Source organism: Pygocentrus nattereri, chromosome 23 (genome assembly GCF_015220715.1).
Source record: "Pygocentrus nattereri isolate fPygNat1 chromosome 23, fPygNat1.pri, whole genome shotgun sequence".
NCBI lineage: Eukaryota > Metazoa > Chordata > Actinopteri > Characiformes > Serrasalmidae > Pygocentrus > Pygocentrus nattereri.
In genome coordinates, this window is record NC_051233.1 from 26,994,851 (window position 1) to 27,012,293 (window position 17,443).

Genomic DNA, 17,443 nt, shown 5'->3' on the forward strand with positions numbered 1-17,443 from the left:
GATTGGTGAGCTCGATACCCTCACTATGACTGGCCTGTTCTCACAGCGAGTAAGCTAAAGGCTAATTCCTCTGTGACTGGGTCTGTGGTCACAAGCAGCCAGTGGTGGACAGTAACTAAGTAAATGTAATTTCTTACTGTACTTAAGTAATTTTTTATTGTGTATCTGTACTCTACTTAAGTTTTTCCTTAAGTAATCTTAAACTGAAACTTTGCTTGTGTGTAAAAAGTGATTTCAGAGCCACTCGGTTCTCCCTGATGGAAACTGTTTGCCTTCAGTATTTTGTGCTTATGATCATTTTAATAGACGTCAGCGTCACTAATTAATGACGTTCTATTAAAAGACTGGTTTACCAAGAGAGACGCTGGAGGATTTTCACCTGAAATGAGTTCATGAAGCCAGTCTGGTTATAAAAATGATAACAGGACCAGATCAGAGCCAGAATTACTCTTTTGGTACTTTTACTTTTGATACTTAAGTACATTTGAAGGTAAATACTTTTGCACTTTTACTGAAGTTGAGGTCTAGAGTAAGGACTTCTACTTTTACTGGAGTAGTATTTTACCTCGGCTATCTCTACTTTAACTCAAGTACATGGTTTGTGTACTTGGTCCACCTCGGCAAACAGCTGTGCACCAAAAGAGAGTGTCTTCAGCACAGCACAGTTCACACGTTTGGAATCAGTTTAATTCCAGATAGATTTACTAATGTTGATTCAATTTGAGTTTACAAAATTCATGCCTTTAAACCCTAAGCCTGAAAGCAGCTGCTGGGTGGATATTTACATGTTTGGCTGTAACTGCAGATTTACAGTCATCAAGTGAACAATGCACTCTGATTCAGTACAAACTCACTTTTTCAACAATGGTCATTATTGAAAACGAATATTTAATTCTGAATATGAAAGCAGCATAAGACACATGGAGCATTACACTGTTAGAAACAAAGACACCATGCAGGTACATGATTCGTTCATCAAGGTACAAACAATGTAAGTGCACCCTCAAAGGTGCAACAGCGGTTTTAAGACAGGGTGTGTGGAGTCAGCACAACTTAGAGAATATCATTTCAACAGATTCTGGTACAGTTATGTTCCCTGACTAAAGGTACTAAGATGTACCCCTGAGGGTACCACCACAGTGACAAAAAGGGTGCTGCCCCAGTGACAGTGTCATACCTTTTTTTCTGAGAGTGTACAGTGCAGTTCATAAAAGCGTGGCATACACGCAGTTAGACGACAACACAGATTGCAAACAATACCACATACATCGTTTCTAGTTTGGATTTGACATGCACAGTGAAGAAGATCCCTGTAGATCAGCATTGTGTTTCCCAAGACGGATTACTCAGACAGCATTTTGATAATGAGAATCCTTGCTTTGTGGATGCCAAGCAGTATCTACATACATGCAATGTGGAAAGAGAAACCTAATAAGTGTGTCTTTTACAGTAGTTCTACTGAGTTAACAGTAATGTATTACTTCCTATTAGGCCACCAAGTGAAGCTCAGCATAAAGTAGCATTTATAATCAGACGAAAGGCACTCAATGAACGAAACACAAACAAATAAACAAAAGTGAATGATGAAACTACCATGACTGGTGATCATCGACAACTACCCTTCATAAGCTTTTGAACCACGTTAGAAGATTAGCTTAAATCTACGTGATTATGTAAATTCCGTTATATGAAATACAGCTATACCCTGTGTAGCAAATGTGGAAGAAAAAACATGTCAAATATCACAGCAGCATCACTACCACTATCTAATGAACTCGCTTTCTCTAAACAGTTAAAAACAGCTCCATAAAAGGGCTGAAGTTATGGTATTGTTACTTACTTCCATGCTATATTGTGTAAATTGCTCCTTCAAAATAAAAGGGTTAAGTTGAACATCAGAGACAAACCCCCCCTTTAACTCTCACTTTATGTCAGACAAGAGCAATGTGTGTGAGCAATGGAGGTGCCCCCAGGATTTATAGTCTGGGGCCAATGTTCACCTTGATGTGGCTTTGTTAAGAGGCATTATGAAAATGAATCCGTTCATAATAATCAATACTAAGTAAAACGTATATTAACAGAACACAAATAAGCTTGAACAGAGCCCATAGTTCATATTATGTTAGCTCAACAAAATCTATGTTCACTTTGTATGTGCAGTTTTCTGGGTTGATCAACACATTTCTGGATGATCTTCATGGTCTACCAGCTGATCCAGGCTCCTCATGTCCTCCTCCTGTGGGTTCCCACTCCATCCTCCTCTCTTCCTGTGACACCCCCCTTTAGGCAGAGTTAGAAAACACAACTAAAATGCATTTCATTTACTTTTTTTCCCTTTGTTTGTACTTGTGCTTTTACAATAGGTCCATGTTCAAGAATGAAGATGTGTGCTGCATCTCTAACTGCCAGTCACTGTGTGAAGTGTAACGGAAGAGTATAAGATGTAGGGAAATCAGTGTGGTGTAATACCTTAGTTCTCAACCATTTCAAAACCCTAATGAAAGCCTCTGAATTCTCTGGGCATTCCAGTCTACCCCTGTCTTCAAGAAACCAACAGTCCACTGTGACTCCATCCTCTCTGGTTACAGACCTGCTGCTGTCTCTTATTGTTTTCTCTGGATCCGAAAGTTTATGAAGCACCACTAGAATTGCAGGCTTGCTGGCTGTTTAAAGGGATTTGTTTTATTTAAATTTATGAAACCAGTATTATAAGAACTTAAGCTTCATCGTATTCAGTCTGTATTCCTTTGAATGGTATTTACCGCCAATTCTTCACAGAACGGCCTCATTATCAACAGCTGGACTGACAGAACAAAACTCCAGAATGACATCACACTCCTCTACTGAAGACGCCTCCTGCAGTGCTGGTAAGTCTTTTTTGAGTATTCTCAGAAATTCTAACCGAGTATTCAGTGTGTTTCCATTTGTAATACAGAAATATTTAAGAGAACCTGAAAAATAGGAAAGATGGACTCAGCTCCTCCCACAGTACTGTTGCCTTTAGCTTAAAATATCTTGTTAATTTTGTGGATTTAAGCCTTAATGATTCAAACACACACATTAGCTTCTTTTTGTGAGCTGTATTAAATCTTTTCAGGGCAGTGGTGTAGATGGAAATTTGTTTTTGGTAAGTGTTCATTTTAAGATGTTATGAATCCTCATGTTAATGCCAAAATATAAAAAATAGTAATAATCGGGTTTTGCAGAAAACAAAGAAATTCTTTCATACTCACTAGATGCTTCATTTTCATGAATACTTTTCAGATAACTTTTCAGATCATAACTTGGTTATGATCCTATAATACACACACACACACACACACACAGAATGTAAGTATGTTGCAATGAGCAGCAGAAGAATCTACAATAGTACTGACACCTGAAGGCTTTTTGGATGAATGAATGTATGAATACATCTATACAAATGTACAAAACAATTTTGATCTGTTGTTCCTCTAAAATGGAACAAAATACAACCACATGATTAAAATCACGGAAATGTTTTTTTCAGATTGAACGCTAAACAGACCCAATTCCCCACAGTTACAGTCACCTCAGTATCACCTCGATCCACTCTGAAACTCTTCTGAGAGCCTCATCATTCCTCCTACAGTGCAGCAGTCCTTTATCCTCATGGAACAGACAGTCCACTGTCAGTGTTTTCTCTCTGTTTACTGATCTGCTGCTGTCTGGAACAATGACCTCTGGGTCAAATGTGTGATGGAGCACCACCAGAACAGCAGACTTAGAACCTGTAAAACATGATTCAAAGACATTTTAGGGACTGTCAACGGATTTCAATTCATTTTCAATTTTAATGTCAAGTTTTTTGTAAAGTATATTGGCTTAAATATTTAAATATGAAAAAATTTGCAAAAAAATATTTCAGTGATTTCAATGCATTTCCAACGTATCATGTATCAGTCTGTGCATTACCGGATACATCATTAAGTTGCTGCAGTGCGTTTTTAATGTCAATACCAGCCGCTGATACAACAGGACAGAAAGCCAGAATGACATCACACTTCTCCACTGTAGGAACCTCCTGCAGTTCTGCTCTGCGTTTGCAGAGAATTCTCACAAATTCCTTATGAGACTCCAGAGTGTTCCCAGTAACACAAGTGAAAAAATTAAGCTTTCCAAGACAGAGTTTGACCTGTGGCAGATCTGGAAAAATATCATACATTGGTATGAACATTTAAAAAAACAAACAATGACTGTATTCTACTCTGGAAAAGCTCTCAGAGAAACACCAAAGAAGTGTGAGGGACTAAATTTCTCCAAACAAATAATAAGTTTTAATAAGTTTTAGGTTGTATGGCTGCTGTGTTTAAAACAATCGAGTGCATACTCCTTTATACAACTCCATTTGATGCAGGACTACCACAGTGTACTAAACAAAAGAAACTCTAGACTGGTTTGGTGGACAGGGATTAAGCCTAAACATGGACTATATTTTGTCCATTCACAATCTTGTATAATCCAGGACTGTCTAAGAAAAAATGTTTCACTTCATTTACTGTATTTATTGTATCGCTTGGATATCACTGACCTTGACTTACTCCTGTTACCTGTGAGAAAAAAGAAAGAAAATTCTCTCACATTCACACACAACAGTATATTACAGAGCCCACAAATCCCATCAGAACAGATCAGCCAACAATTATCATTATTAGCGCTGTACACTGAATTACTGTCTGTTACTGAGATGAGAAAGGAGAAGAGAAACTTACAGAACTCGACCCCATGTTCTTCTGTATGAAAGACAAAGGATTTGGTATCTTCGGATATCTCCAAAGCTGTACAGGTAAATTAAACAGCATGATTAATATATAGAAACACAGCAGTGTACAGTTATAACTGCTAAAGAGACCAAACTCTCACCATTCTAGTCATTTTCCCCATCGAGTTGCCAAATTGTTTAATTGCTTCTGATGCCTGTTTAGGTTCCAAGAAGGAAAACATGAGCAATCTTTATAGAAATACACACTGTTGTATTCCAAAATCTCAATGATGTAGAAACTGAATGTCCACATTTCTAGAGAATTTACTTCATCTAATCTCGGTTGCGCATAGTCTGTACACTTGGTCTTGATTGTATCAGCTGCAGATTCCAGGAACGATGAATGATCTTCATATTGATGCAATACTGTGCTAAACTACATGACATACAAAGGCCAGAGGTAGACTCATTAACCATAATAAATCTTTAAGCAGCAGGCATGTGCACAATGATCTCTATGCCACACTATAAAAATGGTTCTTCAGGAGTTCCTTAGTAAAGGCAATGGTTCTAAATAGAACCATAAACACTTGAAGACCCATTTAAATGCATAGGCAGTTCTCTGTATGGTCAAAGATTCTTCTCTATGATGGAAAACCAGTTGTATATGGCTCTATAATGAAACTTTTTAAAGATGATTCTAAATAGCACCAAAAAGGGTTCTTCTACTGTTACAAGTCAAAGAACTCATTTTTAGAACTAAATAGAATTCTTTTGCTAAGAGTGTAGGGAGATGAGAAAGTGTTACTGAAATATTTTGATTAATTGCTCTACAGACCAAATTCCCTACAGTTATGCCCACTATAGGGAAACAGTATTTGTAGGAATAGACACTGTTATCCAGACGATGTACCAAATCCATATACAATGCATAGTTAAGACAACATTCACATGATTTCACTGATGAAGCAAAGATACCTGAGTGTCAATCCACTCTGAAACTCTGCTGAGAGCCTCATCATTCCTCCTACAGTGCAGCAGTCCTTTATCCTCATAGAACAGACAGTCCACTGTCAGTGTTTTCTCTCTGTTTACTGATCTGCTGCTGTCTGGAACAATGAGCTCTGGGTCAAATGTGTGATGGAGCACCACCAGAACAACAGGCCTAGAACCTATAAAACATGATTCAAAGACATTTTAGGGACTTTCAATGGATGCCTGGACATTTTCAATTTTAATGTCAAGTTTTTTGTAAAGTATATTGGCTTAAATATTCAAATATGAAAAAATTTGCAAAAAAATATTTCAGTGATTTCAATGCATTTCCAACATCAAAACCAGCAGAGTAATGAGTATCAGTCTGTGCATTACCGGATACATCATTAAGTTGCTGCAGTGCGTTTTTAGTGTCAATACCAGCCGCTGATACAACAGGACAGAAAGCCAGAATGACATCACACTTCTCCACTGTAGGAACCTCCTGCAGTTCTGCTCTTCGTTTGCAGAGAATTCTCACAAATTCATTATGAGATCCCAGAGTGTTCCCAGTAACACAAGAGAAAATGTTTACAGGCTTGGTTTCTACAGGAGGTGCTGGAACAAGCAGAAGTACAGGGTATGACTGTATTCCATCCTGACAAAGCGTTCAGTGATCAAACACAGTCTTATTATATATCATATTATTTATGGTCAGGACTATAGAACTTACACTGACATGGCCTTTTATTTCTGCCCTGTAAAAATACAGAATATTTTAGCAATTTCTCCAAAGTCTCAATTTTTTAAAACTGAAGGCTGGAATAATGGAAAGCTTACCATGGATTTTGTTGGCTTTGATTCCTGCAAAGTGAAATTATATTATTATTACAATCAACACAAAATGCACTAAAGAGTCTTTTAGTTCTCATCTTTCTGAAACTAACCTGGTAGAAACATGGACCACGACTCACCTCAGGAGGAGCGTTATCATTTTGAGCGCACTTCTGTAACACAGTGAGGTCTGGGTTAGGTGTATGATAGAGCATCCCTGAAGCAGCAGGCCTAGTGGCTGAAGAAAGAGAAAGTTAAGAATTAATTTAGTGAATCAATAAACAATCAGACTCAGAGATCAGACAGTCCACTGTGAGTGTATTTCTTCTGTTTACAGATCTGCTGTCTGATACTCTGATGTTTGGGTCTGATGTGTAATGTAGCACAAAAAGCACAGCAAGTCTGGAGGCTATGGAAGGAGAGAGTTGAGAATGAGTTCAGTGGACTCAGTTAACTGACTCTGGATTTGGATTGACAAATAGCAGCTCACAAAACTAGGTGGTGTCTCCTGAGCTTCTCAACATGCAAAATGATTTATTCATGTAAAAAGAAAATAGTTACTTTGACAGTTCATTAAAAATAACAAAAATACACTCCTTGTAAACATTAACCTGCTTTGAGAAGAAATACATTCTCAGAAAGGTCAATGTTACAAATAAAGTACTGTACATGTTCCCTACTGTAAAATATAGCAGTGCTAACATTACATTAGAAACATACTCAAGAAAATGTACTCAACATGACAAGAAGGATAGTGCACAGTACAAAGAAAATGATGTGCCTCTTTTCCAAAAAACCCAAGTAGAGAAAGAGATCAATGGACTATTGCATGTAACAGACTGCAGTGGTGCACTATTGCCTGTATCAAGATTGTTTGACAAAAATCAGACCCAAATTTGGATTTTGTTTACATTTTTTTTTTTTTTACTATCTCTACTTCTGCTCATTGAAGGGCATAGGACTCCATAAAGAAGACTCTGAAATCTGAATTCAAAACATATCGAAGAGTTAATGATTTTTCAATGCAACACTATAGACTTGTGATGATGGTCTTGGAGATTGTAACTTGCAGATATAGCCAATCACTGATGCTGTATGCTCTTCCAGGTTAACAGAATCACTGTCAGTGGCAGCTTCCCTAAACACATCCCATGCAGTCTGCTCAAAGCAAGTCCTGAAGAGCAGAAACAGCTGCTGCTGGACAGGTTTTCACCTGCTTCTGATCTAGTTTGGGGCATCTGACGAGTGCCCTGTATGCATTACAGCATTACAGATATGTGGTCCGAGTAGCCGAGGTGGTGTAGGCAGGTACACCCAGTACCCATTGGAAATGTTTGTGTAAACAAGATCCAGCGCATTCGCCCCTCTCATTGTCAAGTCCACGTGCTGATAGAATTTATGGAGCACTGACCTGAGATCTGTGTGATCAGTAATAAACTGTCTGGTTGCATGTTCTACATGTTCTACCAGTATGCAAAAGTCCCTCCACTGAAAAGAAGCCAAGACTTACTACCTTAGCTAACCTGAATGACAAGCATCCTGACCATTACCAAAACGTTGAATCTACTGTTCCTCGATAATGACTCTTCAGTCTCTAATGCCACTGTATTGTTTGTCATATTATATTTTTGGTAACAATTGTTGTCACACTACACCTGGTATAGTTGAGTCAAAGTTCTGGTAACAAACATTCTTAAGTCTAAATATGAAAAAGTGATGACAGAGTAATTTTCCTTCTTCTCATATCGAGTGGGTGTGGCTTACATAGAAATAAATATTTATTAGGAACTGTATTAATAATGAGTTGATGCATATGTTACCTGGCAGGTCATTTAGTATTTGCTCTGCTTCATCAATGTCATGCAGAACGCCATCACATTCCTCCTCTGTTCCAGTTTGATTAGCGCGATCTATGGATGCACAGGGATGCTCATCTGCTTTCAACACAGGGAAAGCTTTAAAAAATAGGTGCAGGACTCCTCCTAGTGGTCAAAGCTAAATTATGCCAGCCTATCACATGGGATCTGAAAGGGGTTCTTCATTCAAAGAACCTTCCTGGCACCTTTATTTTAATAGTGCATATAAACTGCATGAAACTTATAAAGCGCAGTCAAACAGAGCAGAGATACACAGTAATCTCACTGCTGTGATAGGATATAAAACACATTGACTCACGTTGAATTTCAGGCTTCTTTTTTTTTATCTGTGAGAAAATATGTAAAATATGTTTTTTAAAAAAAGTGTCACTCAATCAGTAAATCACTTCATTTGGAGCGCACACAGAGATTAAAGACATGCTTATAATGTTACCATAAATAACTCAGTAATACCTCAGACTGGATCCATTCTTTAGCTTTGGTCAGTGCTTCATCATTCTTTGTGCACTGCAGGAGATTCTCGTCGTTGGAGATCAGACAGTCCACTGTGAGGGTGCTCTCTCTTAAATATTCACTACTATCTGATATGCTGATGTCACCATCTACTGTGTAATGGAGCACCACTAGAAGAACAGGCTTGGTCGCTGTAAAATGTAAGCCATATACATGGATTTGATCAAAGTCCTCCAGCCCTGGTGGAAATGCTCACTAGGTGTATTAATCACAATACTTGTAGAAGTACTTACGTTCAGTGTGATGAAGCTCTAGCAAAGCACTTTCAATGGCAGTTTTGGCTTCAGAAAAACTTGGGGAAAAAAACAGAATGAAGTCACACTTTTCCACTGTAGGCACCTCCTTCAGCTTTGGACTCAGACCTTGAAGAAGTTCTATAAATTCACAAATGATTGGGGATCCAGCCACGAAGTAACGCATCACCTCCTCATCACCTCCACGTCCCTGCCAATTATCTGGAAAACAACAAAGGCTGTTCAGAAGCACAAAGACCTCAGCTTTTAATGAAGAAGAAGAACTAACGCTGTGGAAAGTTCAGAAACACTTCAAACTGAAATTCTGCGCATGAGGCTGTGAACTGAAATTACAAAACAAACCCACATCAGTGTTACTGGCCTCGAAAGACTGCATGATGAGGCATAACAAGCCTGGCGTTACACCAACTCAGCACACGAGTAAAATGGCGTTTTTAAAATGTAATGAGGCCCTAAATGTTAAGACACACAGCTGCGTTATAGCACTGACCTGCTCCGTCCATGGCCTTTCTGTGGTAAAAATCCCTCAGCTAACTAACGGTGTGAGGAGCTGCGGGTCCGATCTGCTGCTTTCACTTTCCATTTCAAGTAACTAGCCATACTGCAGTTTTCAGTACATCACGTGACCTGAAACTGCGCCCTGATTGGTGAGCTCGATACCGTCACTATGACTGGCCTGTTCTCACAGCGAGTAAGCTAAAGGCTAATTCCTCTGTGACTGGGTCTGCGGTCACAAGCAGCCAGTGGTGGACAGTAACTAAGTAAATGTAATTTCTTACTGTACTTAAGTAATTTTTTATTGTGTATCTGTACTCTACTTAAGTTTTTCCGTTTTGGGTGACTTTTTACTTTCACTCCACTACATTTCAAAGTCAAATATCTGACTTTTTACTGCAGAACATTTTGAGAAATCTGTCGTTCCTTTTGGTTTTTGTGTGTATAAAAACGTAACATGTCAAAACCAAAGAAGTGCCAAGCAAGAACACCAATGATGGAACTAACCTAACCTGTAAATAGACCACAATATAGAAATATGTCCACATATGCAGTCGTGAATTCATACAAACACTTTATATTTACTTTATATTAACATTTTATAGTAAATTAGTTTTGGTTAGTTTATGTTTATGAACAGAGACCTACACATCAATACAGTAAAGGAAAACTTCTTTGTGATCTTGTGTTTAAAGCAAGTTTTGATTCAACTTGTAACTAATTTACAAAGTAATCTTAAACTGAAACTGTGCTTGTGTGTAAAAAGTGATTTCAGAGCCTATAACATGGGATCTGAAAGGGGTTCTTCATTCAAAGAACCTTCCTGGCACCTTTATTTTAATAGTGCATATAAACTGCATGAAACTTATAAAGCGCAGTCAAACAGAGCAGAGATACACAGTAATCTCACTGCTGTGATAGGATATAAAACACATTGACTCACGTTGAATTTCAGGCTTCTTTTTTTTTATCTGTGAGAAAATATGTAAAATATGTTTTTTAAAAAAAGTGTCACTCAATCAGTAAATCACTTCATTTGGAGCGCACACAGAGATTAAAGACATGCTTATAATGTTACCATAAATAACTCAGTAATACCTCAGACTGGATCCATTCTTTAGCTTTGGTCAGTGCTTCATCATTCTTTGTGCACTGCAGGAGATTCTCGTCGTTGGAGATCAGACAGTCCACTGTGAGGGTGCTCTCTCTTAAATATTCACTGCTATCTGATATGCTGATGTCACCATCTACTGTGTAATGGAGCACCACTAGAAGAACAGGCTTGGTCGCTGTAAAATGTAAGCCATATACATGGATTTGATCAAAGTCCTCCAGCCCTGGTGGAAATGCTCACTAGGTGTATTAATCACAATACTTGTAGAAGTACTTACATTCAGTGTGATGAAGCTCTAGCAAAGCACTTTCAATGGCAGTTTTGGCTTCAGAAAAACTTGGGGAAAAAAACAGAATGAAGTCACACTTTTCCACTGTAGGCACCTCCTTCAGCTTTGGACTCAGACCTTGAAGAAGTTCTATAAATTCACAAATGATTGGGGATCCAGCCACGAAGTAACGCATCACCTCCTCATCACCTCCACGTCCCTGCCAATTATCTGGAAAACAACAAAGGCTGTTCAGAAGCACAAAGACCTCAGCTTTTAATGAAGAAGAAGAACTAACGCTGTGGAAAGTTCAGAAACACTTCAAACTGAAATTCTGCGCATGAGGCTGTGAACTGAAATTACAAAACAAACCCACATCAGTGTTACTGGCCTCGAAAGACTGCATGATGAGGCATAACAAGCCTGGCGTTACACCAACTCAGCACACGAGTAAAATGGCGTTTTTAAAATCTAATGAGGCCCTAAATGTTAAGACACACAGCTGCGTTATAGCACTGACCTGCTCCGTCCATGGCCTTTCTGTGGTAAAAATCCCTCAGCTAACTAACGGTGTGAGGAGCTGCGGGTCCGATCTGCTGCTTTCACTTTCCATTTCAAGTAACTAGCCATACTGCAGTTTTCAGTACATCACGTGACCTGAAACTGCGCCCTGATTGGTGAGCTCGATACCGTCACTATGACTGGCCTGTTCTCACAGCGAGTAAGCTAAAGGCTAATTCCTCTGTGACTGGGTCTGCGGTCACAAGCAGCCAGTGGTGGACAGTAACTAAGTAAATGTAATTTCTTACTGTACTTACGTAGTTTTTTATTGTGTATCTGTACTCTACTTAAGTTTTTCCATTTTGGGCGACGTTTTACTTTCACTCCACTACATTTCAAAGTCAAATATCTGACTTTTTACTGCAGAACATTTTGAGAAATCTGTCGTTCCTTTTGGTTTTTGTGTGTATAAAAACGTAACATGTCAAAACCAAAGAAGTGCCAAGCAAGAACACCAATGATGGAACTAACCTAACCTGTAAATAGACCACAATATAGAAATATGTCCACATATGCAGTCGTGAATTCATACAAACACTTTATATTTACTTTATATTAACATTTTATAGTAAATTAGTTTTGGTTAGTTTATGTTTATGAACAGAGACCTACACATCAATACAGTAAAGGAAAACTTCTTTGTGATCTTGTGTTTAAAGCAAGTTTTGATTCAACTTGTAACTAATTTACAAAGTAATCTTAAACTGAAACTGTGCTTGTGTGTAAAAAGTGATTTCAGAGCCTATAACATGGGATCTGAAAGGGGTTCTTCATTCAAAGAACCTTCCTGGCACCTTTATTTTAATAGTGCATATAAACTGCATGAAACTTATAAAGCGCAGTCAAACAGAGCAGAGATACACAGTAATCTCACTGCTGTGATAGGATATAAAACACATTGACTCACGTTGAATTTCAGGCTTCTTTTTTTCTATCTGTGAGAAAATATGTAAAATATGTTTTTTAAAAAAAGTGTCACTCAATCAGTAAATCACTTCATTTGGAGCGCACACAGAGATTAAAGACATGCTTATAATGTTACCATAAATAACTCAGTAATACCTCAGACTGGATCCATTCTTTAGCTTTGGTCAGTGCTTCATCATTCTTTGTGCACTGCAGGAGATTCTCGTCGTTGGAGATCAGACAGTCCACTGTGAGGGTGCTCTCTCTTAAATATTCACTACTATCTGATATGCTGATGTCACCATCTACTGTGTAATGGAGCACCACTAGAAGAACAGGCTTGGTCGCTGTAAAATGTAAGCCATATACATGGATTTGATCAAAGTCCTCCAGCCCTGGTGGAAATGCTCACTAGGTGTATTAATCACAATACTTGTAGAAGTACTTACGTTCAGTGTGATGAAGCTCTAGCAAAGCACTTTCAATGGCAGTTTTGGCTTCAGAAAAACTTGGGGAAAAAAACAGAATGAAGTCACACTTTTCCACTGTAGGCACCTCCTTCAGCTTTGGACTCAGACCTTGAAGAAGTTCTATAAATTCACAAATGATTGGGGATCCAGCCACGAAGTAACGCATCACCTCCTCATCACCTCCACGTCCCTGCCAATTATCTGGAAAACAACAAAGGCTGTTCAGAAGCACAAAGACCTCAGCTTTTAATGAAGAAGAAGAACTAACGCTGTGGAAAGTTCAGAAACACTTCAAACTGAAATTCTGCGCATGAGGCTGTGAACTGAAATTACAAAACAAACCCACATCAGTGTTACTGGCCTCGAAAGACTGCATGATGAGGCATAACAAGCCTGGCGTTACACCAACTCAGCACACGAGTAAAATGGCGTTTTTAAAATGTAATGAGGCCCTAAATGTTAAGACACACAGCTGCGTTATAGCACTGACCTGCTCCGTCCATGGCCTTTCTGTGGTAAAAATCCCTCAGCTAACTAAAAGGGTGTGAGGAGCTGCGGGTCCGATCTGCTGCTTTCACTTTCCATTTCAAGTAACTAGCCATACTGCAGTTTTCAGTACATCACGTGACCTGAAACTGCGCCCTGATTGGTGAGCTCGATACCGTCACTATGACTGGCCTGTTCTCACAGCGAGTAAGCTAAAGGCTAATTCCTCTGTGACTGGGTCTGCGGTCACAAGCAGCCAGTGGTGGACAGTAACTAAGTAAATGTAATTTCTTACTGTACTTACGTAGTTTTTTATTGTGTATCTGTACTCTACTTAAGTTTTTCCATTTTGGGCGACGTTTTACTTTCACTCCACTACATTTCAAAGTCAAATATCTGACTTTTTACTGCAGAACATTTTGAGAAATCTGTCGTTCCTTTTGGTTTTTGTGTGTATAAAAACGTAACATGTCAAAACCAAAGAAGTGCCAAGCAAGAACACCAATGATGGAACTAACCTAACCTGTAAATAGACCACAATATAGAAATATGTCCACATATGCAGTCGTGAATTCATACAAACACTTTATATTTACTTTATATTAACATTTTATAGTAAATTAGTTTTGGTTAGTTTATGTTTATGAACAGAGACCTACACATCAATACAGTAAAGGAAAACTTCTTTGTGATCTTGTGTTTAAAGCAAGTTTTGATTCAACTTGTAACTAATTTACAAAGTAATCTTAAACTGAAACTGTGCTTGTGTGTAAAAAGTGATTTCAGAGCCTATAACATGGGATCTGAAAGGGGTTCTTCATTCAAAGAACCTTCCTGGCACCTTTATTTTAATAGTGCATATAAACTGCATGAAACTTATAAAGCGCAGTCAAACAGAGCAGAGATACACAGTAATCTCACTGCTGTGATAGGATATAAAACACATTGACTCACGTTGAATTTCAGGCTTCTTTTTTTCTATCTGTGAGAAAATATGTAAAATATGTTTTTTAAAAAAAGTGTCACTCAATCAGTAAATCACTTCATTTGGAGCGCACACAGAGATTAAAGACATGCTTATAATGTTACCATAAATAACTCAGTAATACCTCAGACTGGATCCATTCTTTAGCTTTGGTCAGTGCTTCATCATTCTTTGTGCACTGCAGGAGATTCTCGTCGTTGGAGATCAGACAGTCCACTGTGAGGGTGCTCTCTCTTAAATATTCACTGCTATCTGATATGCTGATGTCACCATCTACTGTGTAATGGAGCACCACTAGAAGAACAGGCTTGGTCGCTGTAAAATGTAAGCCATATACATGGATTTGATCAAAGTCCTCCAGCCCTGGTGGAAATGCTCACTAGGTGTATTAATCACAATACTTGTAGAAGTACTTACATTCAGTATGATGAAGCTCTAGCAAAGCACTTTCAATGGCAGTTTTGGCTTCAGAAAAACTTGGGGAAAAAAACAGAATGAAGTCACACTTTTCCACTGTAGGCACCTCCTTCAGCTTTGGACTCAGACCTTGAAGAAGTTCTATAAATTCACAAATGATTGGGGATCCAGCCACGAAGTAACGCATCACCTCCTCATCACCTCCACGTCCCTGCCAATTATCTGGAAAACAACAAAGGCTGTTCAGAAGCACAAAGACCTCAGCTTTTAATGAAGAAGAAGAACTAACGCTGTGGAAAGTTCAGAAACACTTCAAACTGAAATTCTGCGCATGAGGCTGTGAACTGAAATTACAAAACAAACCCACATCAGTGTTACTGGCCTCGAAAGACTGCATGATGAGGCATAACAAGCCTGGCGTTACACCAACTCAGCACACGAGTAAAATGGCGTTTTTAAAATGTAATGAGGCCCTAAATGTTAAGACACACAGCTGCGTTATAGCACTGACCTGCTCCGTCCATGGCCTTTCTGTGGTAAAAATCCCTCAGCTAACTAACGGTGTGAGGAGCTGCGGGTCCGATCTGCTGCTTTCACTTTCCATTTCAAGTAACTAGCCATACTGCAGTTTTCAGTACATCACGTGACCTGAAACTGCGCCCTGATTGGTGAGCTCGATACCGTCACTATGACTGGCCTGTTCTCACAGCGAGTAAGCTAAAGGCTAATTCCTCTGTGACTGGGTCTGCGGTCACAAGCAGCCAGTGGTGGACAGTAACTAAGTAAATGTAATTTCTTACTGTACTTACGTAGTTTTTTATTGTGTATCTGTACTCTACTTAAGTTTTTCCATTTTGGGCGACGTTTTACTTTCACTCCACTACATTTCAAAGTCAAATATCTGACTTTTTACTGCAGAACATTTTGAGAAATCTGTCGTTCCTTTTGGTTTTTGTGTGTATAAAAACGTAACATGTCAAAACCAAAGAAGTGCCAAGCAAGAACACCAATGATGGAACTAACCTAACCTGTAAATAGACCACAATATAGAAATATGTCCACATATGCAGTCGTGAATTCATACAAACACTTTATATTTACTTTATATTAACATTTTATAGTAAATTAGTTTTGGTTAGTTTATGTTTATGAACAGAGACCTACACATCAATACAGTAAAGGAAAACTTCTTTGTGATCTTGTGTTTAAAGCAAGTTTTGATTCAACTTGTAACTAATTTACAAAGTAATCTTAAACTGAAACTGTGCTTGTGTGTAAAAAGTGATTTCAGAGCCTATAACATGGGATCTGAAAGGGGTTCTTCATTCAAAGAACCTTCCTGGCACCTTTATTTTAATAGTGCATATAAACTGCATGAAACTTATAAAGCGCAGTCAAACAGAGCAGAGATACACAGTAATCTCACTGCTGTGATAGGATATAAAACACATTGACTCACGTTGAATTTCAGGCTTCTTTTTTTCTATCTGTGAGAAAATATGTAAAATATGTTTTTTAAAAAAAGTGTCACTCAATCAGTAAATCACTTCATTTGGAGCGCACACAGAGATTAAAGACATGCTTATAATGTTACCATAAATAACTCAGTAATACCTCAGACTGGATCCATTCTTTAGCTTTGGTCAGTGCTTCATCATTCTTTGTGCACTGCAGGAGATTCTCGTCGTTGGAGATCAGACAGTCCACTGTGAGGGTGCTCTCTCTTAAATATTCACTACTATCTGATATGCTGATGTCACCATCTACTGTGTAATGGAGCACCACTAGAAGAACAGGCTTGGTCGCTGTAAAATGTAAGCCATATACATGGATTTGATCAAAGTCCTCCAGCCCTGGTGGAAATGCTCACTAGGTGTATTAATCACAATACTTGTAGAAGTACTTACGTTCAGTGTGATGAAGCTCTAGCAAAGCACTTTCAACGGCAGTTTTGGCTTCAGAAACACTTGGGGAAAAAAACAGAATGAAGTCACACTTTTCCACTGTAGGCACCTCCTTCAGCTTTGGACTTAGACCTTGAAGAAGTTCTATAAATTCATAAATGATTGGGGATCCAGCCACGAAGTAACGCATCACCTCCTCATCACCTCCACGTCCCTGCCAATTAGCTGGAAAACAACAAAGGCTGTTCAGAAGCACAAAGACCTCAGCTTTTAATGAAGAAGAAGAACTAACGCTGTGGAAAGTTCAGAAACACTTCAAACTGAAATTCTGCGCATGAGGCTGTGAACTGAAATTACAAAACAAACCCACATCAGTGTTACTGGCCTCGAAAGACTGCATGATGAGGCATAACAAGCCTGGCGTTACACCAACTCAGCACACGAGTAAAATGGCGTTTTTAAAATGTAATGAGGCCCTAAATGTTAAGACACACAGCTGCGTTATAGCACTGACCTGCTCCGTCCATGGCCTTTCTGTGGTAAAAATCCCTCAGCTAACTAAAAGGGTGTGAGGAGCTGCGGGTCCAATCTGCTGCTTTCACTTTCCATTTCAAGTAACTAGCCATACTGCAGTTTTCAGTACATCACGTGACCTGAAACT

The 17,443-nt window shown here is 38.7% G+C and overlaps 1 protein-coding gene across 4 annotated transcripts; it reads right to left on the bottom strand.

The window, feature by feature from the left end:
* Positions 1 to 1,024: 1,024 nt before the first annotated feature.
* On the bottom strand, positions 1,025 to 17,365 carry LOC108428904. 4 transcript variants are annotated; one of them, XM_037533326.1, is made up of 28 exons: positions 17,297 to 17,365; positions 16,786 to 17,007; positions 16,493 to 16,683; positions 16,338 to 16,365; positions 14,879 to 15,100; positions 14,586 to 14,776; positions 14,431 to 14,458; positions 12,970 to 13,191; positions 12,677 to 12,867; positions 12,522 to 12,549; positions 11,063 to 11,284; positions 10,770 to 10,960; positions 10,615 to 10,642; positions 9,156 to 9,377; positions 8,863 to 9,053; positions 8,708 to 8,735; positions 8,353 to 8,466; positions 6,673 to 6,770; positions 6,539 to 6,562; positions 6,432 to 6,456; positions 6,095 to 6,316; positions 5,702 to 5,895; positions 4,885 to 4,938; positions 4,734 to 4,799; positions 4,553 to 4,571; positions 3,937 to 4,167; positions 3,554 to 3,752; positions 1,025 to 2,280 (listed from the first exon to the last, which is right to left on the bottom strand). In XM_037533326.1, the coding sequence occupies exons 1-28, from the start codon at positions 17,307 to 17,309 to the stop codon at positions 2,196 to 2,198; spliced, it is 3,549 nt and encodes a 1,182-aa protein (XP_037389223.1). In that variant the 5' UTR covers positions 17,310 to 17,365; the 3' UTR covers positions 1,025 to 2,195. The 4 variants fall into 4 exon arrangements, with proteins under 4 accessions (XP_037389223.1, XP_037389224.1, XP_037389225.1 ...); XM_037533327.1 differs by lacking the exons at positions 14,879 to 15,100; positions 16,338 to 16,365; positions 16,493 to 16,683; XM_037533328.1 differs by lacking the exons at positions 3,937 to 4,167; positions 4,553 to 4,571; positions 4,734 to 4,799; positions 4,885 to 4,938; positions 5,702 to 5,895.
* Between the last annotated feature and the right edge of the window lie 78 nt (positions 17,366 to 17,443).